Source organism: Gavialis gangeticus, unplaced genomic scaffold (genome assembly GCF_001723915.1).
Source record: "Gavialis gangeticus isolate Ggan-Ray unplaced genomic scaffold, GavGan_comp1, whole genome shotgun sequence".
In the NCBI taxonomy this organism is placed as follows: Eukaryota; Metazoa; Chordata; order Crocodylia; family Gavialidae; genus Gavialis; species Gavialis gangeticus.
The window spans coordinates 159,319,379-159,340,725 of record NW_017729022.1 but is presented as its reverse complement, the minus strand read 5'-3'; the positions used below and the strand labels follow the sequence as shown (position 1 = coordinate 159,340,725).

At 40.6% G+C, this 21,347-nt stretch overlaps 1 protein-coding gene across 6 annotated transcripts in view; it reads right to left on the bottom strand.

Moving 5' to 3' along the window:
• Positions 1-21,347, bottom strand: part of TRERF1 (transcriptional regulating factor 1) — a 105,544-nt gene that overhangs the window by 24,788 nt on the left and 59,409 nt on the right. For 2 of the 6 annotated variants that reach the window (XM_019516394.1, XM_019516397.1), the window contains exons 2-6: positions 9,379-9,471; positions 4,601-6,226; positions 3,905-3,954; positions 2,640-2,790; positions 1,417-1,665 (exon numbers count right to left, since the gene is read on the bottom strand). In XM_019516394.1, coding sequence (XP_019371939.1) covers positions 1,417-1,665; positions 2,640-2,790; positions 3,905-3,954; positions 4,601-5,977 — 1,827 coding nt within the window. In that variant the 5' untranslated portion in view covers positions 5,978-6,226; positions 9,379-9,471. The remainder of the gene's footprint in view (positions 1-1,416; positions 1,666-2,639; positions 2,791-3,904; positions 3,955-4,600; positions 6,227-9,378; positions 9,472-21,347) is intronic. The other 4 variants (XM_019516396.1, XM_019516395.1, XM_019516398.1 and 1 more) reach the window with 4 other exon arrangements.

Genomic DNA, 21,347 nt, shown 5'->3' with positions numbered 1-21,347 from the left:
CTCCCAGTTACTTGCAGCAGCTCTGCTTTCAGTTCTGGCCCATGGGACCATGCACACAGCGGCTCCAGCCCCAGCCTGGTAGCCGCCAACACTAGCCCCTGGCCCAAGTTGGGATCAGACACAGAGCAGCTCCCCTTCGGCTGGTGTAGTCTCTCCTGCGTGCCACACTCTACATGCCACCCTTCCCACCCCCACATAATCCCCCCTAGAGCTGCACATCATGTGGTCTCCTCCTTGCTTCCTCTCCCCCCCCCCACACTACAGTCTTGCCCCACCACATGCCCCACTCCACCCACTGCATGAGCCACCCCAGCCAGACAGCCCCTTCAAGGCCTTGTATTTGAATCCAAGATGATCCCACTTCCTCCCCCGCAACGAGGGGAACAACATTTCATCTTGGATTTGAGTAAATAAGGTAGAATCGCTTCAGTAGTATTTACTATTCACATTTCCTAATATATTTTCCTCTTTATACTCTTTGCAGTTACACTGCAACTTCACAGGGAATAAAGACAAAGCCATTTCTACCGTTGCTACATTGAAAAATATAGCAAACTAAATTGTTTGCTAAGCCCTTCACATTCAGTAAAAACATCTGAGAATATCCTCGATTCCCACTGATTTCTTTTTGCCTTTACTTATTTCTAACATGCTAATCACCATCATGAAATAATGTTGTTATAACTGTGAAGGTGCAGGAATATGAGAGTAGCAAGGTTTGGGAGGTGAGGCATCTTTTCCTTGACCATTTATATAGCTGGGAGATAGAATAAACTCTAAATCTGAAAGTGCCCTTCAGGTCACACTGTCCAGCAATTTCAAGTTTCTGTGTTAAACTAAAGCATTAACCACTACCACTTTTCCTTTGAGGTTTAAGAATTCCTGGTGTTTTAACATGCAGCTCACATATATGTATAAGGAAAAAATAATCCCATCGTGAATCTCAGTGACCAGACAAGCTCTGCTGAGTTGCTTATTAGAATATATAACTCTAGTTACTATTGTACAGTTTTATCTAAAGCAGATAAGAAATACAAATATATTTTACTCAAACAGAAAGAAAATTAAACTGCTGCATTCAAGCAACAACATAAAAAGAAAAGCAGCACAAGAAGGAAAAACAGTGAAATAGAATAAATCCCTTTGTTTTAGTAGCATAGGAAAGCATTGTGCTCAGATTTCAAATGGTTTCTTTCTGAGCATTAACGCTCTAGAAAGGATGAAATTACTATTTCCATGACTGACTGAAGACTAATTATTAACTGTATACTATAGGTATATAGTTCTGTGACGCACTAGGGTAAGATTTATTAAAATACCCTAGCATATATAGATATTTAAAAATGAACTGAACTAAAAGCAAAGGGATTTAATAAGCACCACAGCACAAATAGTGGCAGGAAGGGCAGCACTCACAGAAGATGAGCAGGGATTGGCCACTTTTGGACTGCACGGCGGAGAGTAAGTCATCTTCACGAGAACTGGCATCTCATCATCTGATACAGAGTTGGCAGGCTTGTCTTTGACTGTGGTGCTGTTGGTAGTGGGCTGCGTGCTGGGCTCAGGCGACAGAAGCTTTACAGGGACAGAAACAGGCATGACGATGGGCGCGAGGCTATCCACCTCTTTAGGCGGTTGCTGCTGTAGTGGTTTCTCGCTTTCCTCCTGCACAGACAATTAAAGGCTTTCAGCCTCAGTCAAATAGGGGTCTGCCAGATTTACTGACTACAGGAGAAGGATGGAAGTGTTTGCTGTGCCCTGGAATAAAGCAGACCTGATGCGAACAAACCATGGCACTGCTTGCCAGGTCACATGTCTTTCCTGACTATTATCAGCTAAAGAATTATGAGTTTACACAAAATTGGGCCTCAGATATGAACACTCGTATAACACTTTTTAAAGATGATCTTCAAAGGGGCAAATTAGCCATGTGCCCTTTTTATTGCCTCTCTGTGATGTACCAAGGAGGTAAAAACTGTTTTCCTCCAATACATATATAGAGAGATCTCTCTCTCATTAAAATATATATAATTATATATATATTAGTTCCCTATTCAGATCTTATGTAATTTGGGAGACTATGGAAATCTAAAGAACTAGAAGGATTATTCCATCAGCAATACTAAGAGAATACAACCACCTGATTAAGAGGAAAGTTACTTTTTATTCAGAGCAACTAATATTCAAGGTTGGTTTGCCTTTCGTTATACCTGCATAACTAAAAAACATTTGGGCAAAAATGTGCCAAAAATTCAACACTCCTGTTTATTCAGTTAAGGCCTGGAATGTTTACAATATACACGTATTAAGTTATCCAACTGGTACAATGGAAAATAAGACCTGACATTCTGATATTTCTAATGCAGCTAATAGTTTAAAAAACTCGAACTAGCAGGGCTTTTTGTACATTAGAACTAAAAAATGGCGTAAACATGTTCTCTTCTTTTCCGGTCACCTTTAAACAAGGAGGGATTTTTGGCCTATATATAACCATAACTATATATACTTCTACTGCTGTAGACTAAAAAAAATTAAGAAAATGGGGCAAACCCACTCTTCTGACAGCAAAGCAAAGCAAGCGGCAAACATCAACATGAAAGAAATGGAGAGGAAAATACTGAAGTGTAACAAACTCCTACCTGTTTAAAGCTCGGAGATGCTCTTACTCCCCCATGTGACCTCATATGACCATTTAGGGCTGGTAAACTCTTAAATTCCTTCAAGCATATTGAACATGTTAGCTTGTTCTTTGTATTGGCTTTCTCAGGAAACAATGCTCTGTTCTGGTCACTATTTTTGAAAAAGGTGGCAAAAAGGATAAAATCAGTTTCCCAGGCATCGGGCATGTTTCATTACACATAGCGTCTTTAATCTGAGAATTTCAAAACTATTTACTAGTGTAATGCAATTACAATAGATCAGTAGTTCTCAATCTTTTTCATCTTAGAGGCACCCTTAGACTCAAGGGCACCCCTTGGAAAATGCCAGATCTCAGCTTTCACAGATTGCTTAATTACGGAAGAATATTAAGAGCAATTATTTGGATGCAAAGAACTCTCAGAAAGACCACAACAGATCAAAAATATTTTTGACACCATGGGTTCCTAATTAATCTGTCTGGGTTTGTCTTGTGAATCATGTGCAGGTGTTTGTACACGGAACGGTGCTAATATTGCGTGGCACCCTGCAAAATCCTTAAAAAGATCTCAGGACACCCCGGGGCTACAGTACCTTGGTTCAGAGCCACTGTAAAAGATCATAAAGCTCTTCTATCAGGAGATAATTATAGTACCCAGGATATGTATTCAAATACATGCAGGCTCAAAAATCGATCTGAGCAAGTTCCAAACTCGATGGAAGAACAGGTGGCAAACAGGACCCAGAATCTATTTTTAATATATGGCCCACTATATGGAAAAGCCTGAGAGTCCCTGGCCTAGGACAAGAAATATGTTTCTTTAAGACCCATGTTTCCCCACCTGTGCTAGCACTAAAAAAGCATTACAACATGGGTGCCCCTAAATGTGGCAAACAAGTTTGGTGGAAGATGGATCTTGCCATGGTACAGATAGACCTTGAGAAGAAAAAAAAAAAAACTAACCCCCCCCCCCCGGATTCTGAACATTTTTTTCCTGCCACGGTTGGAAATCTAAACACGCTATTCATCCCCTGCATATGTGACAACTCCCTTGCTTTCACTCATTTTTTTTAAATACAGTGCTCCAAAATAAATTAATTTTGTTGCCATAAACTGCACAATTTTACATCCACAGTGCATAACACTTCCATGGTATCACAGAATAGTTTCCAGGACCAACAGCCCTTATTTTATTTGCCAAACTAATTTATCTTTAACCATAAAACAACTTCCCCAACTAACAACTCTATACCAAACTCATGATACCTTTGCTCAGGGGACAGCGGTTGCAGTCTGCCATCTGATAGCTGCATCTGCTATCACAGGGGAAAAAAGAAACGAAAAATATTGTTCAAGTTATACTAACGTACAGAAGAATTTTCACAGATTATTACTATTATCATTATTAACAAATTTACATTTTTCATCTGAATTTGGTGAAGGCCCTGACCTGATACTCCTAAAGAATGTAATTCTACATCTACCCAGAAAATGGATATATATGCCTTTGAGCACTGCTAGTGCCAGCTTCCATACACAAACCTGCTAACATACCACTGAGTTCTGATCTAAAGGGATAACTGTTTGGTGCCTGGGGGTAGTTGGGTCTTCACATCCATTCAATCCCTGGAATTTTTAAGGAGGTTGCCAGGAAGATGGAAAATTCACGCCAAAGGTGGCAGCATTTTTTCTGTAGTGGGAGTACATGTCCACTAGAAACTGGACCAAAATTGCTGATTTGTTTTTAATTATTATTATTATTATTATTGAGGTCACAGACACCTGTCACTAACAACCCAGCCTAGAGCCAAATCAAATCAAGGCAAGAGAGATTTCAGGAATTTCTTGAAACAAACCACTATGCTTGTGCCCTAGCCATCAAATCTCCTGTTACTATTTTGCTTGTGTACAGTGATTTTCCAGAACAGAGCCCCGTGAATAGAAATCTAAAACATTACGTACCGGAGGCCAAATGGCAGTGGGAGACTCTTGCGGAGCCCCTTTGCTATTTAGATGGCCACCTGATGGTGGTAACAGAGTTCGATGAGGAAGAGTATTACTGACTGAATTAATTTCCTGCTCTGTGGGATCCTCCATTGCCTCTGATGCCGAGAGGCTAATATGGGAGTTCATCAGAGCTTGAGACCTGTTGTCATTTTGATACTGCTTTTCCTGACTCGTGTCGTCTTCTTGTTGCTGCTCCTGTTGTTGTAGTAAGGTCTGCGAATACAAATGCCTATACTGCTGCTGTGGATCTTGGTAGCAATACTGAGGCACTGCTCCCAACTGTATAAGCTGTACAGGATGAGACTGATCCTGGGAATACTGGTGCGCTTCATGCAGAGTCTTTGGGTCAGGATCCCTGTGATAAGGCAGCTGTAAGTCCATCTGCTGCTGTGGCTGCAACTGCTGCATAGCAGGTTGTGTTTGATAATACTGTGCTATTTGCATTGGACACTGCCTCTGCTGCATTTCTTGTATTGAAAACCGCTGCTGTCCCTGCTGTGGCTGCTGCTGCAGGTAATATTGGCTCTGCTGTAAATGCTGTAAATGTTGTGGTAACAGCTGCTGAGACTGCAATTGTTGCACGTGTGGCTGGCCTGGCTGAACTGCAGAATGCATCTGCATTTGGGAGAGGTGTTGCTGGTAGTCATAATACAACTGTTGTGGGTGCTGCATGACTTGCATTTGTTGCTTTTGCTGTGGGCTTGCAAAACTCTGATGTACTTGCTGTGGCACTTGTTGGTATCTTTGCACAGTGGAAGTTGCAGGCTGCTGCTCAATGCTAGACTTTTGAGACAGCAGTTGTCTCAATGCGCTGTCATTGACATTATCCATCACTGAAGACTGAGCGTGCAAGACCTGAGTCATGTTGTTGACTTGAATTCTTAAGTTTTGGTTAGCAAATACTTGCGTAAAGGAGTCTAGTTTATGTAAAACCCCACTCGTGATTTTCTGTGATCGAACTTCATTAGCTGGAGAGTACGGATATTGGTATCCATCAGCTGATTCACCCTGCCCTAGAGGGCTCCACATTGCATTCTGACTGTTTAGATTGTTCCTTACTGCAACATGGTTTCCTGAGCCAGAATGTGTCCAACTGGTTGGTCGGGATGAATCCAATGACCCAACGCTTTTTGAACCTACAGTCAAAGCTATACTGTCCCTTGAATCCTGGGGATACTGTGGAGAGAGGGGGGAAGCCTGAGAAGCATCCATGATTGATGTTCCGTAGCTGTGGTTTAAAGCAGGGACAGAGTTTACCTGGTGGTGTTGATAGTACAAGTTATCATTGCTGTTGGCAGTGTGGTTAGTTTTGTACAACTGCTGGTCCCCCATTTTGGTTACATTTGTCCTGACCTTACAGGTATGAAAACCATTAAAACCGCTTTAAACCCTGAGATGTTCTAAGAAAAAAAAAAAATCACTAGAACTACTTATTATTCCGCTTGTCCATTTACATTACAAAGACTAAATTCTCTCCAGTCTGTTTGTAATTCCAATTTCAGATTGATGTTGCTTCACATCTTCATAAAAGGACCAAAGCACAAGTCTTAAACAGAACAATAGATTCAGTATGCCAGACACCTAAGGAGGAACAGAAAATAAGGTGAGTGACTGCTTTCTACATAACCTTTAGCATATCCTTTGATGCAATAACAAGTCTTGCAGTGTGAAAGACAATCACATGCAAAGTTGCAGCCGTTGGGCTCTCCATAGCAGTTTGAGTGTTTCATCTCTTTCAATTATCCTGTTTTTACAGTTTCCTGATTTTGCTTAAAAACAAACAAACAAACAAACAAAATGTTGTACTTGGTTTTAGCTGGCCAAATACAATGCTCACAAGTACAGGCATGACTCAGAAGTTAAATATTCTGGTTAAATCTCACTTCTAGTGTTCCCAACTCTGTTCTCCAGAAACAATTGATAACCCTGAACTCTCAAACAAGTGCATATCACAGATGCCTCCAGGAGGTCTCATAAGGCAAGACAGGACAATGTGCTTCCACAGAGTACGTATGGGAAGATGCGATGTGGGGTAAAGTACACACAAATAAAGTAGAGTTTAATTCTGATTCAAATTAACAAAAAAAACACAGTCTCCAAATGCATCAGACAAGCATCAGGGCAATTTTACTTCATGTTATTTTCAGGGAGATGTGGAACGAAGAACTGCAAATCTGCTCAAGGGATGAAGGCCCAACATTATATCAGTGACAAATAATATACAAGACTAATGCTTGTTAATACAACAGTAAATCCAAAAGTGACTAGTAACCATGCCCATAATTGGGGATTCAAGTATTCATCTTCCGTATGAAGTTTCAGTAATTACCAAGACAAATTAAAAACTGTCCAAAATTATTTTTTTCCAAATGCTCAAGGGGTAACAGAAATTCTGATTTCTGTGCCAGTAGCTGCAAATAAATATCAAATAAAGGTTATAGCAGCTGCAGGCACCTAACTGTTAGGGCTGTGCGAAGCTTCTGTCCTGAATTCGATTCAGCCCAATTTGGTGACTGAATCTCTGAATCCAAATCAAATCAGGAGACCCTTTAATCTCTTCAAATCGAATTGAAGCCCTCCGAACTGATTTGGAAAGATTTGGAGACTCAGACAGACACAGATATAAGTGTTTTTCCTACGTACCTCAAGGTACTGGGGTGGCTCATGAACAATGGGATGCTCATGAACAGGAGCATGGGGGGCTCCCCAGCACACTCAGCCGCAGACATGGAAGTGGAGCAGAAGCACTTCAGTTCACTGGGGAGCATGCTGGGGGGCCACCCCACACCCCTGGCTCGGAGACTGGTACCTCCTGGGTCTGGGAGGGCACCCAGGGTCCCCCTGTAGCCAACCGCTGAGCCAAGGAGGCATGGGAAAGCCCCCCCCCACATGCTCCCTGGTAGACCCGGAAGTGGACCAGAAGTACTTCCGGTCCAATTTCCGGGTTTGCCACTAAGCATATGGGGGGTACCCCCGCACTCCTGTTGCTCCAACTGCCCCAGCATCTTAGCATTCATAAGCTGTGCCTGGTACCTCAAGGTATGTAGAAAAAACATTTAGCTGTGTCCATGGCTGAACCGCCAGTTCTCTGAATCAGCATTGAATCTTCAGATTCGGATTCAGCCAAATCGAATCGGGGACAGTGATCTGAGTCAACTAATCGAATCACTGTCCCCGATTCAGGCTGAATCTGAATTGAATATGGACTGTTTAGCATGCTTCTACTAACTGTAGCATGAAATGTGCCAGAAACATGTGGCATAGGGTAATAAGATGATGTGGGCATGCACTAGCACACAGGCAGTTTTGTGCATTTTTTACTGCAAAACCTTTCATCAGCTGCTACTGGCACTTACATTTTCAATTATGGCATTTAATGGCTATGAATTACCCCAAATATACCCTTCTTCCCCCATATATTTATGTTGCTCCAGATAATCTCACAATTTACTCTACCAGATTTCTGTAGATGGACAATTTATTTTAAACAACAAACAGTCAGCCTTCAGGCACACTTAAGAAACTTCTATTTAAAATTCTAAAGATAAAGCCTATACAGCAGTGGTTTTCAACTTGTGATCCGCAGACCCCTGGAAGTCTGCTAACCATATCTAAGGGGGTCTGTGAAAGATTACCATGAATAATCAAAAGTATGTTAATACCCACATTTACAATTCAAAGGGATCCACAATTCCATTAAAATTTTTCAGGGGTCCATAAAAAGGTTGAAAAAAAAAAATCACTGCTATACAAAACATCCAAAGAACAATAAAAAAAAACACCATATGATATTTCATATCGACCACCATTTACTTGTAGAGAAAGTAAGTTTGTTTTAAGCCCCTTCCAGAATAGCTATGGAATGGTGAGTGGATGTTTCTATAAGACACAAAGTGAGGAGAAGAGAAGTGTGATCTACCACAAACAGGCAGACAAGGTTCTTTGGGTAAATCTGGTATCTTTTATTAGACCAACTCAAATAGTTGTAAAAATTCTTCTTAGCAAGCTTTTGGGTTTAAATACCCTCCATCAGGCTGAGGAAGCAGCTGCATAAGATTTTTTCCAACTTTTTGAGTTGCTCTAATAAAAGATATCAGATTTACCCAAAGAATCTTGTCTGCCTATGTCCTCAGACCAATATGTCTGCCTATGTCCTACACCCCCTGCCACAACTAGATACCTTTACTAGGTGAGGAGTAAAAAAAAAAAATGGTATGCATCTTTACTTAATAAATAGCATTAGCCTGTGTTTCATCTTGTGTTTTCATTCCTTTCTTAAAGCTTTTTGAGGTGACTATTCTGGATAGCCACTAATTAGGAGACATATTAGGAACACAGTAAAATGTGTGCAGCCAAGTGTCCAAGAGAGAGTTAAGCAGTAACAGTTCCTTACAATGTTAAGAATAATAAAAGTATTGCTATATAAAAAAATCTGTGAGGCCACAGAAAATCCATACGATTTATTCATAAAGATAGATTAAACAGGAAAACCCTTCCCCCTCATCTTGGGGGAGGACCAGGATAGCAAATGTTACTTTCTACTCCAGGAGCAGCTGCAAGTAGCTCTGAGAGATAATTCTTGTTGAGAGACCATCCAACAAATTCCATTTACTGCAGCTTTGAGTAGAAACTGAGAATATGACTTGCTCTCCACAGAAAATTTAGAGCCACGTGTGTTTCTGAAAGGTATGCGCAAAATCTTGTTCACAAACCTCTTCTCTTCAGAAGCTTACCTCCAGCTTAGGTGGTGGGGCCTATCATTCTCTTTTAGATGGTGTGCAGTGTTGCCGTAGCTGTCATGCAGAAACAAAATGCTGTGTGACAACCTGAAAGAAAAGTATAATGAATTATTATGAATTCATTTGGTTATTGAATTATTATGTTCAAATGCCAACTACCAAGTCACAGAGTTGTACCTATAGGAACTTAAGGTAGAAGATGAGCTCTCTCATTTGCTTAAGCAGCTAAACCGTTCCTTTAAGGGTCAAAGACAGAAGAAGGAAAATATAAAACCACGTTTTGTCTAACTGGACTCTTTAAACTCACCGCATATACAAACTTATTTTACCTGTCACTTCTATGTTATAATCATCAATACCCACTCATGCAGTAGAATTTTTTTAAATAACTTCAGGTGCTAAAAGTAATAATCTACCGCCCTGATCCTGATCAGTGCTGAGGGCTTTCAAATGGCTTCAAAAGAAAAGAATGCTGCCCAAGGAACAGACTACATTACAAATCAGTGATTTTTCACAGTCCATCTTTTCCAGATGTGTTTCCACAAATCCTTTGAGCATCTGATGGCCACCTATAAGTTTATCAGGGGTGACCACCAGGATCTGGGGGAATGTTTGTTCACCAGAGCACCCCAAGGGATGATGAGGTCGAACGGTCATAAACTACTGCAAGACTGTTTCAGGCTGGACATAAGGAAGAATTTCTTTACTGTCCAAGCCCGCAAGGTCTGGAATAACCTGCCATCAGAGGTGGTTCAAGCACCCACACTGAACACCTTCAAGAGCAAACTGGATGCTTATCTTGCTGGGATCCTATGACCCCGGCTGACTTCCTGCCCTTTGGGCGGGGGGCTGGACTCGATCTTCCGAGGTCCCTTCCAGCCCTAATGTCTATGAAATCTCTAGGACTTCTGACACTACAGAGCTACCCTAGCAATGGGAACACAATATTGGAAATATTAAATCTTCTAAAGCTTCTGTGGACTACTTGGTAAAAGACATACCCTCTTCAAGGCTATGGGTGAGTTCTGCCCATTTTCCATCCTGAAAATGGATTTCAACAGGACCAGGAACTCATAGCAGCTCCCTTCTCAGTATGTCTTCTCCCACAGCTAGGTTTGTAAATATTCCCTTCTGAGGACCACCAGAAAAGGTTTCCATGTAATACTCTCCATCCTTAGACCAATGGTTCACAGACTTCTGAGACTTGAGGCACCCCTCCTTTGACTCCAGCCATACTTTCATAACCTTTGTGAACTGAGCAGCACCCCATTTCACAAACTAATTTATTACAGCACTTGCCTCCCTGCACAGGGGCCAGGCAGCAGCCAAACAGGAAGAAGCCTGAGACTGCATTTATCTCCTCGTACCTGTCTCTTGCTCTGGCACCCTGGTTGAGAATCACTGCCATGGAGCACAGTTCAAAAACTATAAAAATATACCCATCCAATAAGCAGGGAAGTTCTGGTCTTGGACCAGGGCTGGCGCAGCTGCCCCCTGCACAGGCTGCCCTCAGCTTCTGCTGCTGGGGCAAACCCACTGCCACTGGGCCTGTGCTCAGGTCAAGGCACGCCCCAGACCAGAGGCAGCTCTGCTAAGACCCTGCTCAGATTGGGCATCCTGCCAGGGTGCACAGGGCTCCCCACTCCCCAGGATCCAGATCCCCCTGCTCTCCCTTCTCTCCTGGCTCTAAACCCCACACCTTCACAAATTCCTGCCCCCCCGCCACACACCAACCCCCAACCATACAAAGTGCCTGAATAACTTTGCATAATTTTGAGGGGGTTTGTGCAGTATTGTGAGTTTTTAGCAGTGATTAAAACTGTGATTAATCACAACTAATTATTTTAGTATAATCGCTATCTTTTTTTTAATTGTTTGACAGCCCTATTTCAAAGTTGGGGACCCTTATCAAAAAATACCTTATTTTCCATTCTCTTTACAATCGTTAGATCCAAATGCTCTGATTTCATGGTCAGATGTGGGAAGTAGTTCATCAAGGTGATTAAAAATATAGAACCACACTTTTAACCAAAAATCAGGATCTTAAAACATACTTGCTGAACTTTCCCACAGATCAGGTTATTCCTGTACACCTACAGTTGCCTGTTTTTTCCTGCTACAAGTCTAGGGCAAAATATTAACTTAAAATATTATATACATTTTAAATATTATATATTTAAATATTATAATTCAGCGTTAAGAAGTTGTGATATATAACAAACAAGAAACTTGTATGCCAATCACGTTATAATTTCTACTAGATTATGGAATAGACTCTTCCCAGAAGTGGTACAATCAATCACCTACTCTGGCTATCTTAAATTGCCTGGATGCTCAACATCTATGAATCTATGAGGAAAGTTGACTAAAGACTGCAGGGCAGCTGACTGCAGAAAGCAAGCCGACCCATTAAATGGCCATAAACTAAACTTAATAATGACCTAAGCTGTCTCAGTGCTCTCTATATAGTAGTGACTTAAAATGTAATCAGATCCATAAACGGTATCCATTTAATTTCAGGTTTTTTCCACAGCCTTATTAATCAAATGTCTACACATTTTTATAGCTGTGCTCTCTGAGAGAGAAAAGGCTGCCTGCTCTAGTTTCTTTGTTTTAAGATATCTAATTGCACACGTTAGAAACAAGAGAGAAAGGCCTCAATACTGAACAACCTCTTTACACTTAATGCAGGAATTTTAACTATTTTACTCACAGAGCAGCAGCATTTTAAAACTGTAAATTGCTTGCAGCCTGGATCTTCTTTATTTTCTTTTGCATAATTACAAATACAAATTAAGAACAAGCAAATTTAAGGGAGGCAGGGGGGAGATAGGGGAAAGAAGAGGAAGATGTGCATGTGCATGCATCTTCGTTTGCTCTGCATGTTCCTTAGACTGGAAATAGTAGACAAGCATGTCTGGATTCTGACGGAGATATTTCAGATTTCTAGTTTCTGTTTATTAGAACATGAAACTTCCTGTTTAACAGTGGGTAAGCAGAATAAAACAACATCTACTACCATGAAAAGTGACTGGGTCAACTGTAAAACATGGAATAAAGCAGATGTGAGCGAGGTGGTAACGGACTAAACTTTTCTTGAATTAAGAAATATTTTTGGGAACTCTGAGGATACGTCTAAACATATCTGTTAAGAAACAAGTCTGCTGACAGGAACAATGAATAAAAAAAATCTAGTCCAGGGTCTGGGACCTACTATTTTAAGTCTTGAATCAATGCCAAAATGGACACACAAGAGCACTAACCATTTCAATATTAACATTTCCTGAACTATTAGGGCTAGCAGCACCTTCCCCGCTTTCTCAATAGAATATTAAAATTGTATCTTTCTAACTGCTGTATCACATTTTTTCTCTACTGCACTTCAATTCAGATCTGATTTTAGTGACTACTGTCAGCAAGGCCATTAAAACCAGGGCCAAATTTGTACATTCACAGACAAGCTAGATGTGCATGTTAAGAATACACACAGTATTAACTGCCAATTCTGGTGGATCTTGAGAACACTGGAAACTAACATAATTCACAACCTGAGAGAGAGTAGAAAGAAAGCCAAATGACGAGTAGATGAGTCTGATTTTAACGTAGTGTATGGGTGCCAATACATTTATTCATTTTTTTAAATACTGGCTGCTATTAAATGAGGCAAGTTTTCAGTATTTTCACAAATGCTTCAAAAAAATCATATCCCTTTGCAATACAGTTCTCTTTCTTCTAGCACAGTATGAAATGCTATTGGAACCTCATGTGGTTTTTGACATCATAGGCTGTTCCTGTTTCCCCTTTTACAGAGAGATCTAGAATGTCCCAATTATGTTTTGTGGAGAAAATAGGTTTGAGGTTGGTAGAAAAGTCAGCATTTCTTCACTTTAACCAATTTTTGGATAAAATAAATTGACTGTCTTAGGAAAGCTGCTAAAAAAGATATGTAGACACAATATGCTCTTCTTTTGAGGACATGAAACAACAAATAAAAAACACATTCCTTGAACCTAGCCAGTTAAATTCAGGCTTTCTACAGAATGGCCATATCTTTGTTATCCAAAAAGAAGAAGTTAATGATTTTACTTGGATACTAACTCAATTTAGAGAAGAGGAGATAAAGTTTCTTGAGTCCCAAAGAAATGGAGAGTTGTTCTGTGAATCTGATTATCTTTGTTGTTAGCTAAATTGCTTTACTATGTCAAGGTACTTGAAAGAATTCTCAGCACCATGACTCAAGCTTTTATCATATTACTCCATAAAAATTGTGAAGATAAAGTTACTGGATTGCTTTCAAATACAAATGCAAAAACTCTTCACTGAGGCCATCGAGAAGGGACTTGAGCTGCGTATGCCCGGACTGACAAACAACATACAGATCAGACAGGATTTAGTAAAAGGGTTGGAACACCTTTGATCAAGACAGGATTTTTTTTTATATATATTGATTAGATGGGCCTACAGAAGATAGATAGATATCTATCTATCTTCTGTAGGCCCATGTGATCAATGCTGAAGAGCTCTTTGAACTATCTTTTTCCTGAACCATCCTTTACTGATCTGGGTTCATAGAATACTGTTTATATAAACTGTATTACAGCCCTCTTCATTGAGACTATACCAGAAGCTTTACCCTTAATACATATAATAGGCAGATTTGCCCAAAACCTTATTTCTCTTCCAACTAGTCACTGAACCAAGAAGCATTGATGCTATTTAAACTTGGTTTAGTAAGCAAAAAGATCAGACAGAAAAGTTGTTCATGAAAAATTATCTTGGACTGAGTTATCATTAGTTAATTCAGTTTGTTTAAAAAGCTGCAGAATACAAAAATAGGTCTATAACTACAGCTTTTGGACTTCAGAAGGGCAAACATTGAGTAACCAAGGAAACAAGTTAGCCAAGCCTTACTGGACTCGGGAACTCAAGGATCTGAATATGGAAGAGGAATGGAATAACCTTAGGTCAAAAGTAAATACATGATCCAGCATCCTGAGTAAGAGAAAAAAGCTGGTAAAAAGATCTGTAGTCCTACCTGGATAAATACTTAAAATATAAACAGATAACCTACAACAAATGGGAAAAAGGACTGATCAGCAGAGTATGTCTCTCTCTTGGTATATCTACACTGGCTCTGCTTTGTCCTCAAGGCTACTGCAAAAAAAGTCTACACACCCACTCCAAACTGGGAACTGAGGTGATGCGTATGCTTTGCAATCATCCCCAACCACCATTCTCAAGAACAATGGTGGTGGATGCCTCTAGGATGTCTTCACTACCTTAGTTCCCGATTTGAAATGAATGCAGGCACCCCATGGCTCAGGCCAGGCCTTAAAAACCTCCAAGGATGGAGATTCCACCACCCCCTCTAGGTAACTTGTTCCAGTGCTTCATCATCCTCCTAGTAAGAAGGTTTTTCCTAATATCCAACCTAAACTTCTCTTGCTGCAACTTGAGACCATTGCTCCTTGTTCTGTCATCTGTACAGCTCCATATTCTTTGAACCCCCCTTCAGGTAGTTAAATGCTGTTATCAAATCTCCCCTCCGTCTTCTTTTCTGCAAACTAAATAAGCCCAACAGTTCTCTCAGCCTCTCCTCAAAAGTCATGTGCTTCAGGCCCCTAACCATTTCCTTTGCTCTCCACTGGACTCTCTCCAATCTGTCTACATCCTTTCTGTAGCGGGGTGGTCCAAAACTGGACGTAATACTTCAACTGTGGCCTCACCAGTGCAGAATAGAGGGGAATAATTACTTCCCTCAATCTGCTGGCAACAAACCTACTAATGCAGCCCAGTATTCCCTTAGCCTTCTTGGAAACAAGGGCACACTGTAGACTCATATCCAGCTTATTGTCCACTGTAACCCCCAGGCCCTTTCCTGCAGAGCTCCTGCTTGATCAGTTGGTCCCAAGCCTGTAGCAACACATGGGATTCTTCCATCCTAAGTGCAGGACTTTGCACTTGTCCCTGCTGAACCTCGTGAGACTTCTTTTGGCCCACTCCTCTAATTTCTCTAGGTCACTCTGAATCCTAGCCCTGCCCTCCTGTGTATCTACTTCTCCCAGCTTGGTGTCAACTGCAAACTTGCTAAGGGTGCAATCCATCCCATCTTCCCAATCATTAATGAAGATATTGAACAAAACCAGCCCCAGGACCAACCCCTGGGGCACTCCATGCGATAGTGGCTGCCAATTAGACCTCAACCAATTGATCACTACTCATTGAGCTGGACAATCCAGACAGCTTTCTGCCTACCTTACAGTCCATTCATCCAACCCATACTTCCTCAGCTTGCCTGCAAGAATGCTGTGGGAGACTGTCAAAAGCCTTGCTTAATTCAAGGTATATCACATCTACTACTCCTCCCTCAGTCCACAGAGCCTGTCACAACATAGAATGAAATCAAGTTGGTCCAGGCTTGCCTTGCTCTTGGTGAATCCATAGTAGTTGTTCCAAATCACCTTGTTCTCCTCTAGGTGCTTTACAATAGATTTCTTGATCTCCAATTCTCCCCAGATCCAGATGGACATTATTCCTTTTCCAATCATCTGGGGCCTCATTCACAGAGGGCAGCCAATTCCTTCAGTACCTATGGTATATCCCACCTGGCCCTACTGACTTGAAAATATCTCTATAGTAATCCCTAATCCGTTCTATAATTGAACTAAACTGTTTGTCTCCTTCCCAGTCTTTGCTGCCACCTGAGCTCTTCATCAAGTAGCTGCCCCTATGTTTGAAGCCAGTAAAGACTGAAGTGTAAAAGATTTTACTCAAACTTCTATGTAATCATGAGATTGTTAGTCTCGTTTTGTGCCCCCCTTCGTATCGTGTCATGCTGCCTTCATTCTATAATCTCAAAATGTTGCATCTTCTGCAGGGGTGGGCAAAATGTGGCCCGTGGGCCAGATGTGGCCCACCAGGCCATTCTATCTGGCCTGCAGGGCCCCTAAAACATTAAGAAAATTAATATTTATCTGCCCCTGGCTGCCTGTCATGTGGCCCACAATGGCTTGCCAAAACTCAGTAAGTGGCCCTCCACCCAAATTAATTGCCTGCCCCTGATCTACAGCCAAAGCAAAATAATGGAAATTCATTTTCCCATACAATGTCTATTATAAATACCACCTATGGCCTCCAACTTATCCTGAGTCCTGAACATACTTGCAAAGATTATGTTATTATTGCAATGCAATCAAATGCTTTGTTCATAGAAATATGGTATCATCAGGTAACACCACCCATCAATCCAGAGTGAAAGTGTTGTCTGTATTGTATGACAAGGCATTATGGTTCCCATGCCATTCACCCTAGAAGACATTCCCTACATAAGAAAAAATTGCTGATATTACAGTGACAGTTGGACAAATTGTTCAGTGGTCAAACCTTCATGTGGGTTTCCTAAAGCTACAGTCAAAATGTTAGTTATATTACTAATATCTTCCTAAATTGTACATGATCTGGTATGTGCTGAAAAGCAGGATATATTTTTGCACAGGAAAAAATTAAAAAAAAAACCAAAATCTTCCTTCCCTCCACTGCAAACATAGTAGTGATCTCACAACATTTTCTGAAAGGGATCGGTTTACAGCATCCAAAAATATGCTATAAACCTTACAGAATACAAAGGGCAGTTGGGCAGATCTAGGGCTTATAAAATTAAAAGGATGAACTTGCCACAGACAAGTAGAGGTATAACATTCAAGAATGGAAGGAATAGTGGCAGACAATGGTACAATCATGCTGTTACTCAATTCAGGCACTCAAGTCCACATGCAATAACATGTACTTATTTTAAATCAATGAAATAAAGATACACTCTTTTTGCACATGCTATGTATAAGAAGGTTTTTAGTAACATTTTAAAGGAAGAAAGGCTTGATGCTTCAGTGAGCTGGGATCTGATCCACCGCTCTGTGAAGTTGAGAATAGACTTTTTGCCCATATCAATGGCTTTGCATTAGGCCCTAGGAAAGCCATGTCAACTATAAGAGACATCATGAAAAATGACATTGAGAAGTTTACACGGGAAGAACCTCAATGTTCAGTTCTCTCTCACCACTGCACTCTGCGCACTAATTGGTCATCTCCTTTACACCAGCTGTATTTTGACTTACGATAAATATTTTTAAAAGTTCCACAAGTGGGTTCCAAGTGCATATGACAACTAGACATATATAGACACTTAAAAAAAAAAAAGGAGAGAAAGAAACTTGGTAGCAGCTCCCCTAAATCAGAAGACTATAAGAGAATCAATGAGGGGAAAATACACCCGCACAATGACCCTGTCATGTCACAATTAATATCAACTCTTGTTGCAGCCCACTTGCAATAAAAAATTGAGGGGGAAGATGGGCCATGACCCAAAGATCAACAAATTAAATCAAACTAACCAAAAGAGACAGACTGAATTCTAAAGGTGAAAGCCTTATTGGCAGCTCCTCCCTTTTACATATCACAGAGACTCCAATTTAAAATGTCTCATTTGACTGCAAATCTTGGCGGCCCTGCACAGGGAGACAGGCAGTTCCTCTGAGAAGATGCATTGCAGTGAGGTGATATGGATCTACTCGTCTCTCTGCCAGACTCTGTTCTTATACTGGAACTGGTCACTGCTGTGCCTTCTTATCCTCCAGGATGACTGAAAAGTGTGTGCCACTACTTAGCCTATGTTTGTAAACAAACATTTTGATAAAGACAAGAAAGTATAGTTGACCTTGATACCAGCAAAAAGAGAGAGAGAAAGAAAAAAATATATATCCACATCTTTGTTCTGTTTAATACAGCTGGCTAGCCTTGCCAAGGTTTGTTTTAAACTTCATTAAAAATAACTGCTTCAACATGAACCATGACTCAAGTCAATGCACATTTTTTACGTATCTCCATTCTGGTATGGACAGCCCTAATATTAAAACTAAAAATTCTAGGATATTCTGTAAACTTCTTGCTTCTCATGCTTCCCTACTATGGTGCACGGTGAAGCAGAAAAAGCAAATCAACAGGAGTGGGTAAGGCATGAGAGAGAGCAGTTAACCTCTCCTTGTTTTTACCCTTTCTGTTGGTTATTTTTCTCCTATAGGTCTTGTCCTTATACCTCCATTTCATACAACATACTGATGGTCTGAATAAGAACTTAAATTTCTACAACACAAGGCCCAAAACCCATGCAGACATGTTTTCTGCATTGCTACTCCATAATGAAGTAGATTATGAAAGGTTTTTTTCCAAAAAAGTTGAAGAACTGCCAATTTGTTCACTGACTGGTGAATGCCAAGCAACAGCTATACCTACTACAGTACTAAAAACATGAGTTATACAAAGACTACATGTTAACAAATGTTTTACTCACATCATAATCTCTTTCATACATTTTCACCAGCAACTGAAGTTAACCACATTTAATTTCCACATTTTATTAAAAAGCTAATGAAATGTCTATTCCTATGGCCATGAATTATAATTTTGTACATCTCAACCTGCATACAATCCAAGTACCATACGGAACCAAATACAAATGAGCACTCTGTCAACATTTATAGATGAAGAGCTAAGCCACTGATCAGCTATCAGATATACAATATACAGTAAAAGCTCTGTTACCCAGTATCCCCCAGGAACGTGGGATGCCAGATAACAAAATATGCCAGTTAACTGAGCCGCCCCAGCTGCCCCTTCTCCCGCCACGTCTGGGGTGTCCCTCTGCCCCTCCTGTGGGACAGGAAGGCGGGCCCTGCACAGCCCTGCACAGCCTGTTATGCCCCCAGGCCACGGGAGCTTGGCAGCTATGCCCCGAGCCATGGGGCTCGGAGAAACCGGAAGTGCCACGGTGGGTTTCACTTCATCTTATACAAGCCATCATGCCAGTTAGCAGAGCATGCCGGCTTGTAAGATGCCGGATAACAGAACTTTTACTGTATATTGTTCCTTTCCATGCTGTTAGGACTGAGGATATTCCAGAGAAATAAACAGCAAGAAATGCCTTATATGGAAATGTGAAGCATTACTGAATTATCACAGATGCAAATACAACTCAATGTGTTTCCTCTCCCACCCACAAGAATGGAGACATTTTCCTGAACTTTAGTGTGCTTGTATTGTACTGAAGAGTTGGTTTTATGCTGAGAATTAAAATAAGTATTTCCCAAGCAGAACAAGGGAACAAAGGAGTAAATGCTAACCAAATCATTAAGAGCAGGGGCTTCACTTCATCTTTGCATTTTGTATCAGAACAGAGCTTCCAAGGGACTTGGTGTTATTGCAAAACAAAAACTTATAAACAAGACAAAGGTTCTGAAACTGAGCTCTACAGATTAAGAGTCTTTGGAAAACATAATTATAGATGTGTGAAAAAGTTTTACAGACTTGTGCTAAGCCAAGATCATATATGTAATATCAAAATAAAGGGAGAAGAAATAATTATGGAGTGGCACCTCTTGATCAAAGTTTTTGGCGCAGCACTTCAATCTAGTTCAGCCTGCACATTAAACATAATATGAAAATGACCTTCATGTCTTGTGCTGCGATTACTGGCTTGTTCCCTGAACCCTGGCACTGCATGGGAGCCAGTGATAGAATTTAAGTACACATTCTGTGGCATGATGGCCCTCCTGTGAAAGCTTAACTGGAAGATGAAAATGCTATACTATGTAAATCCTTGTGAAAGACCCACAACACTGGGAATAAATTTCAGTAATCATTTACCTCCTCTTTCATTTTTTTACCTCCCTCAAATAGGTCAGTGCCTGAACTTCCCCTTATTAGGGACCCATATCTCCAGCTGTCGAACAAATATTTGATACCAATAGGACAGTAATCTACAGAACCCCAAAGATCAGCATGGAATAAAATGAGGGTCTGGATTGTCTCTGATCATCTATATTGGCTACCATCTCCATTTTTTCCTGATTGTGTAGACTGGTTTACCATTAAAACCTGAACATTTACCATCTGCAGTAGCTAAATTTACTGCAATATTTCCAATTTAAAGTGTAGAACATTTCGTAAAAGATTAAAAATAAATAAGGAAGTATTGCGCCCTTTATTTTTGAGCAGCACCTTCTGTTCCTACAAGTACCCAAATCAGGCCTAAGTAGTTCTAACAGATGGCTAGATTTAATCCACTGAAATGCAAATGTTTTTTCTGCTACCTTTACCATTATTTCCATTACTACAGTAGAACCTTGATACTTGGCAGGTTCATCCCTCATCCCCCTGTGAAGATAAGGATTTGTTAACTAGCCAGGAGAGTTTATATCCACAGCAAACGGATGTTCAGGGCCACTGGGATGCTCCAGGGGTTTTGATTTCAAAGGGTGCTGCTACAATCAGCTGCACTGGACCGCTGATCAACTCCAGCTGATTGGAGAAGTGGTACCCTTTAAAGTAAAAGCCACAGCAAGCAATTCTTGCCTGGTCTTTAATCTGGCACCCACTGCAAATGAAGTGAGTTGTGAACCACCTGGGTATGAATGATGTGGGTCCTCCTGTATAAACAAAACCAATGCTGGAAGAACATAATAAAGGTAGCAAAAGTCAAGCACTCAGAAATTATGGAATACCAACATAAAAATAGATATCAATTAATCTTAACGTAAAGGGCAGAATGAAAAATTCTAGTAGACATTTGCACTATGGCTAAGTACAGTCATTTAGGGAGGTTAGATTGAGTTAAGAACAGCTACCTAATCTAACTTAGTTTGCCCAGGTGCAGACCTACACATGTGCTTTAATGCGCAGTAGTCTATTCTACCGTGCTTTAAAGCTATGCATGCGTAAACAACCATGCATAAACAACCACACTAATGCAAAGTAGAATAGGCTACTTCACTTTAAGCATCTCCTAAAAAGCATGCACTTGAGCTACTGTGCATTAACACAGCCTAATGTGCATTTATTTAGTACCTCATATTGCAAGTACTAAATTTAATGTGCATTAGGAAAAGCACATTAATACACATGTAGACACA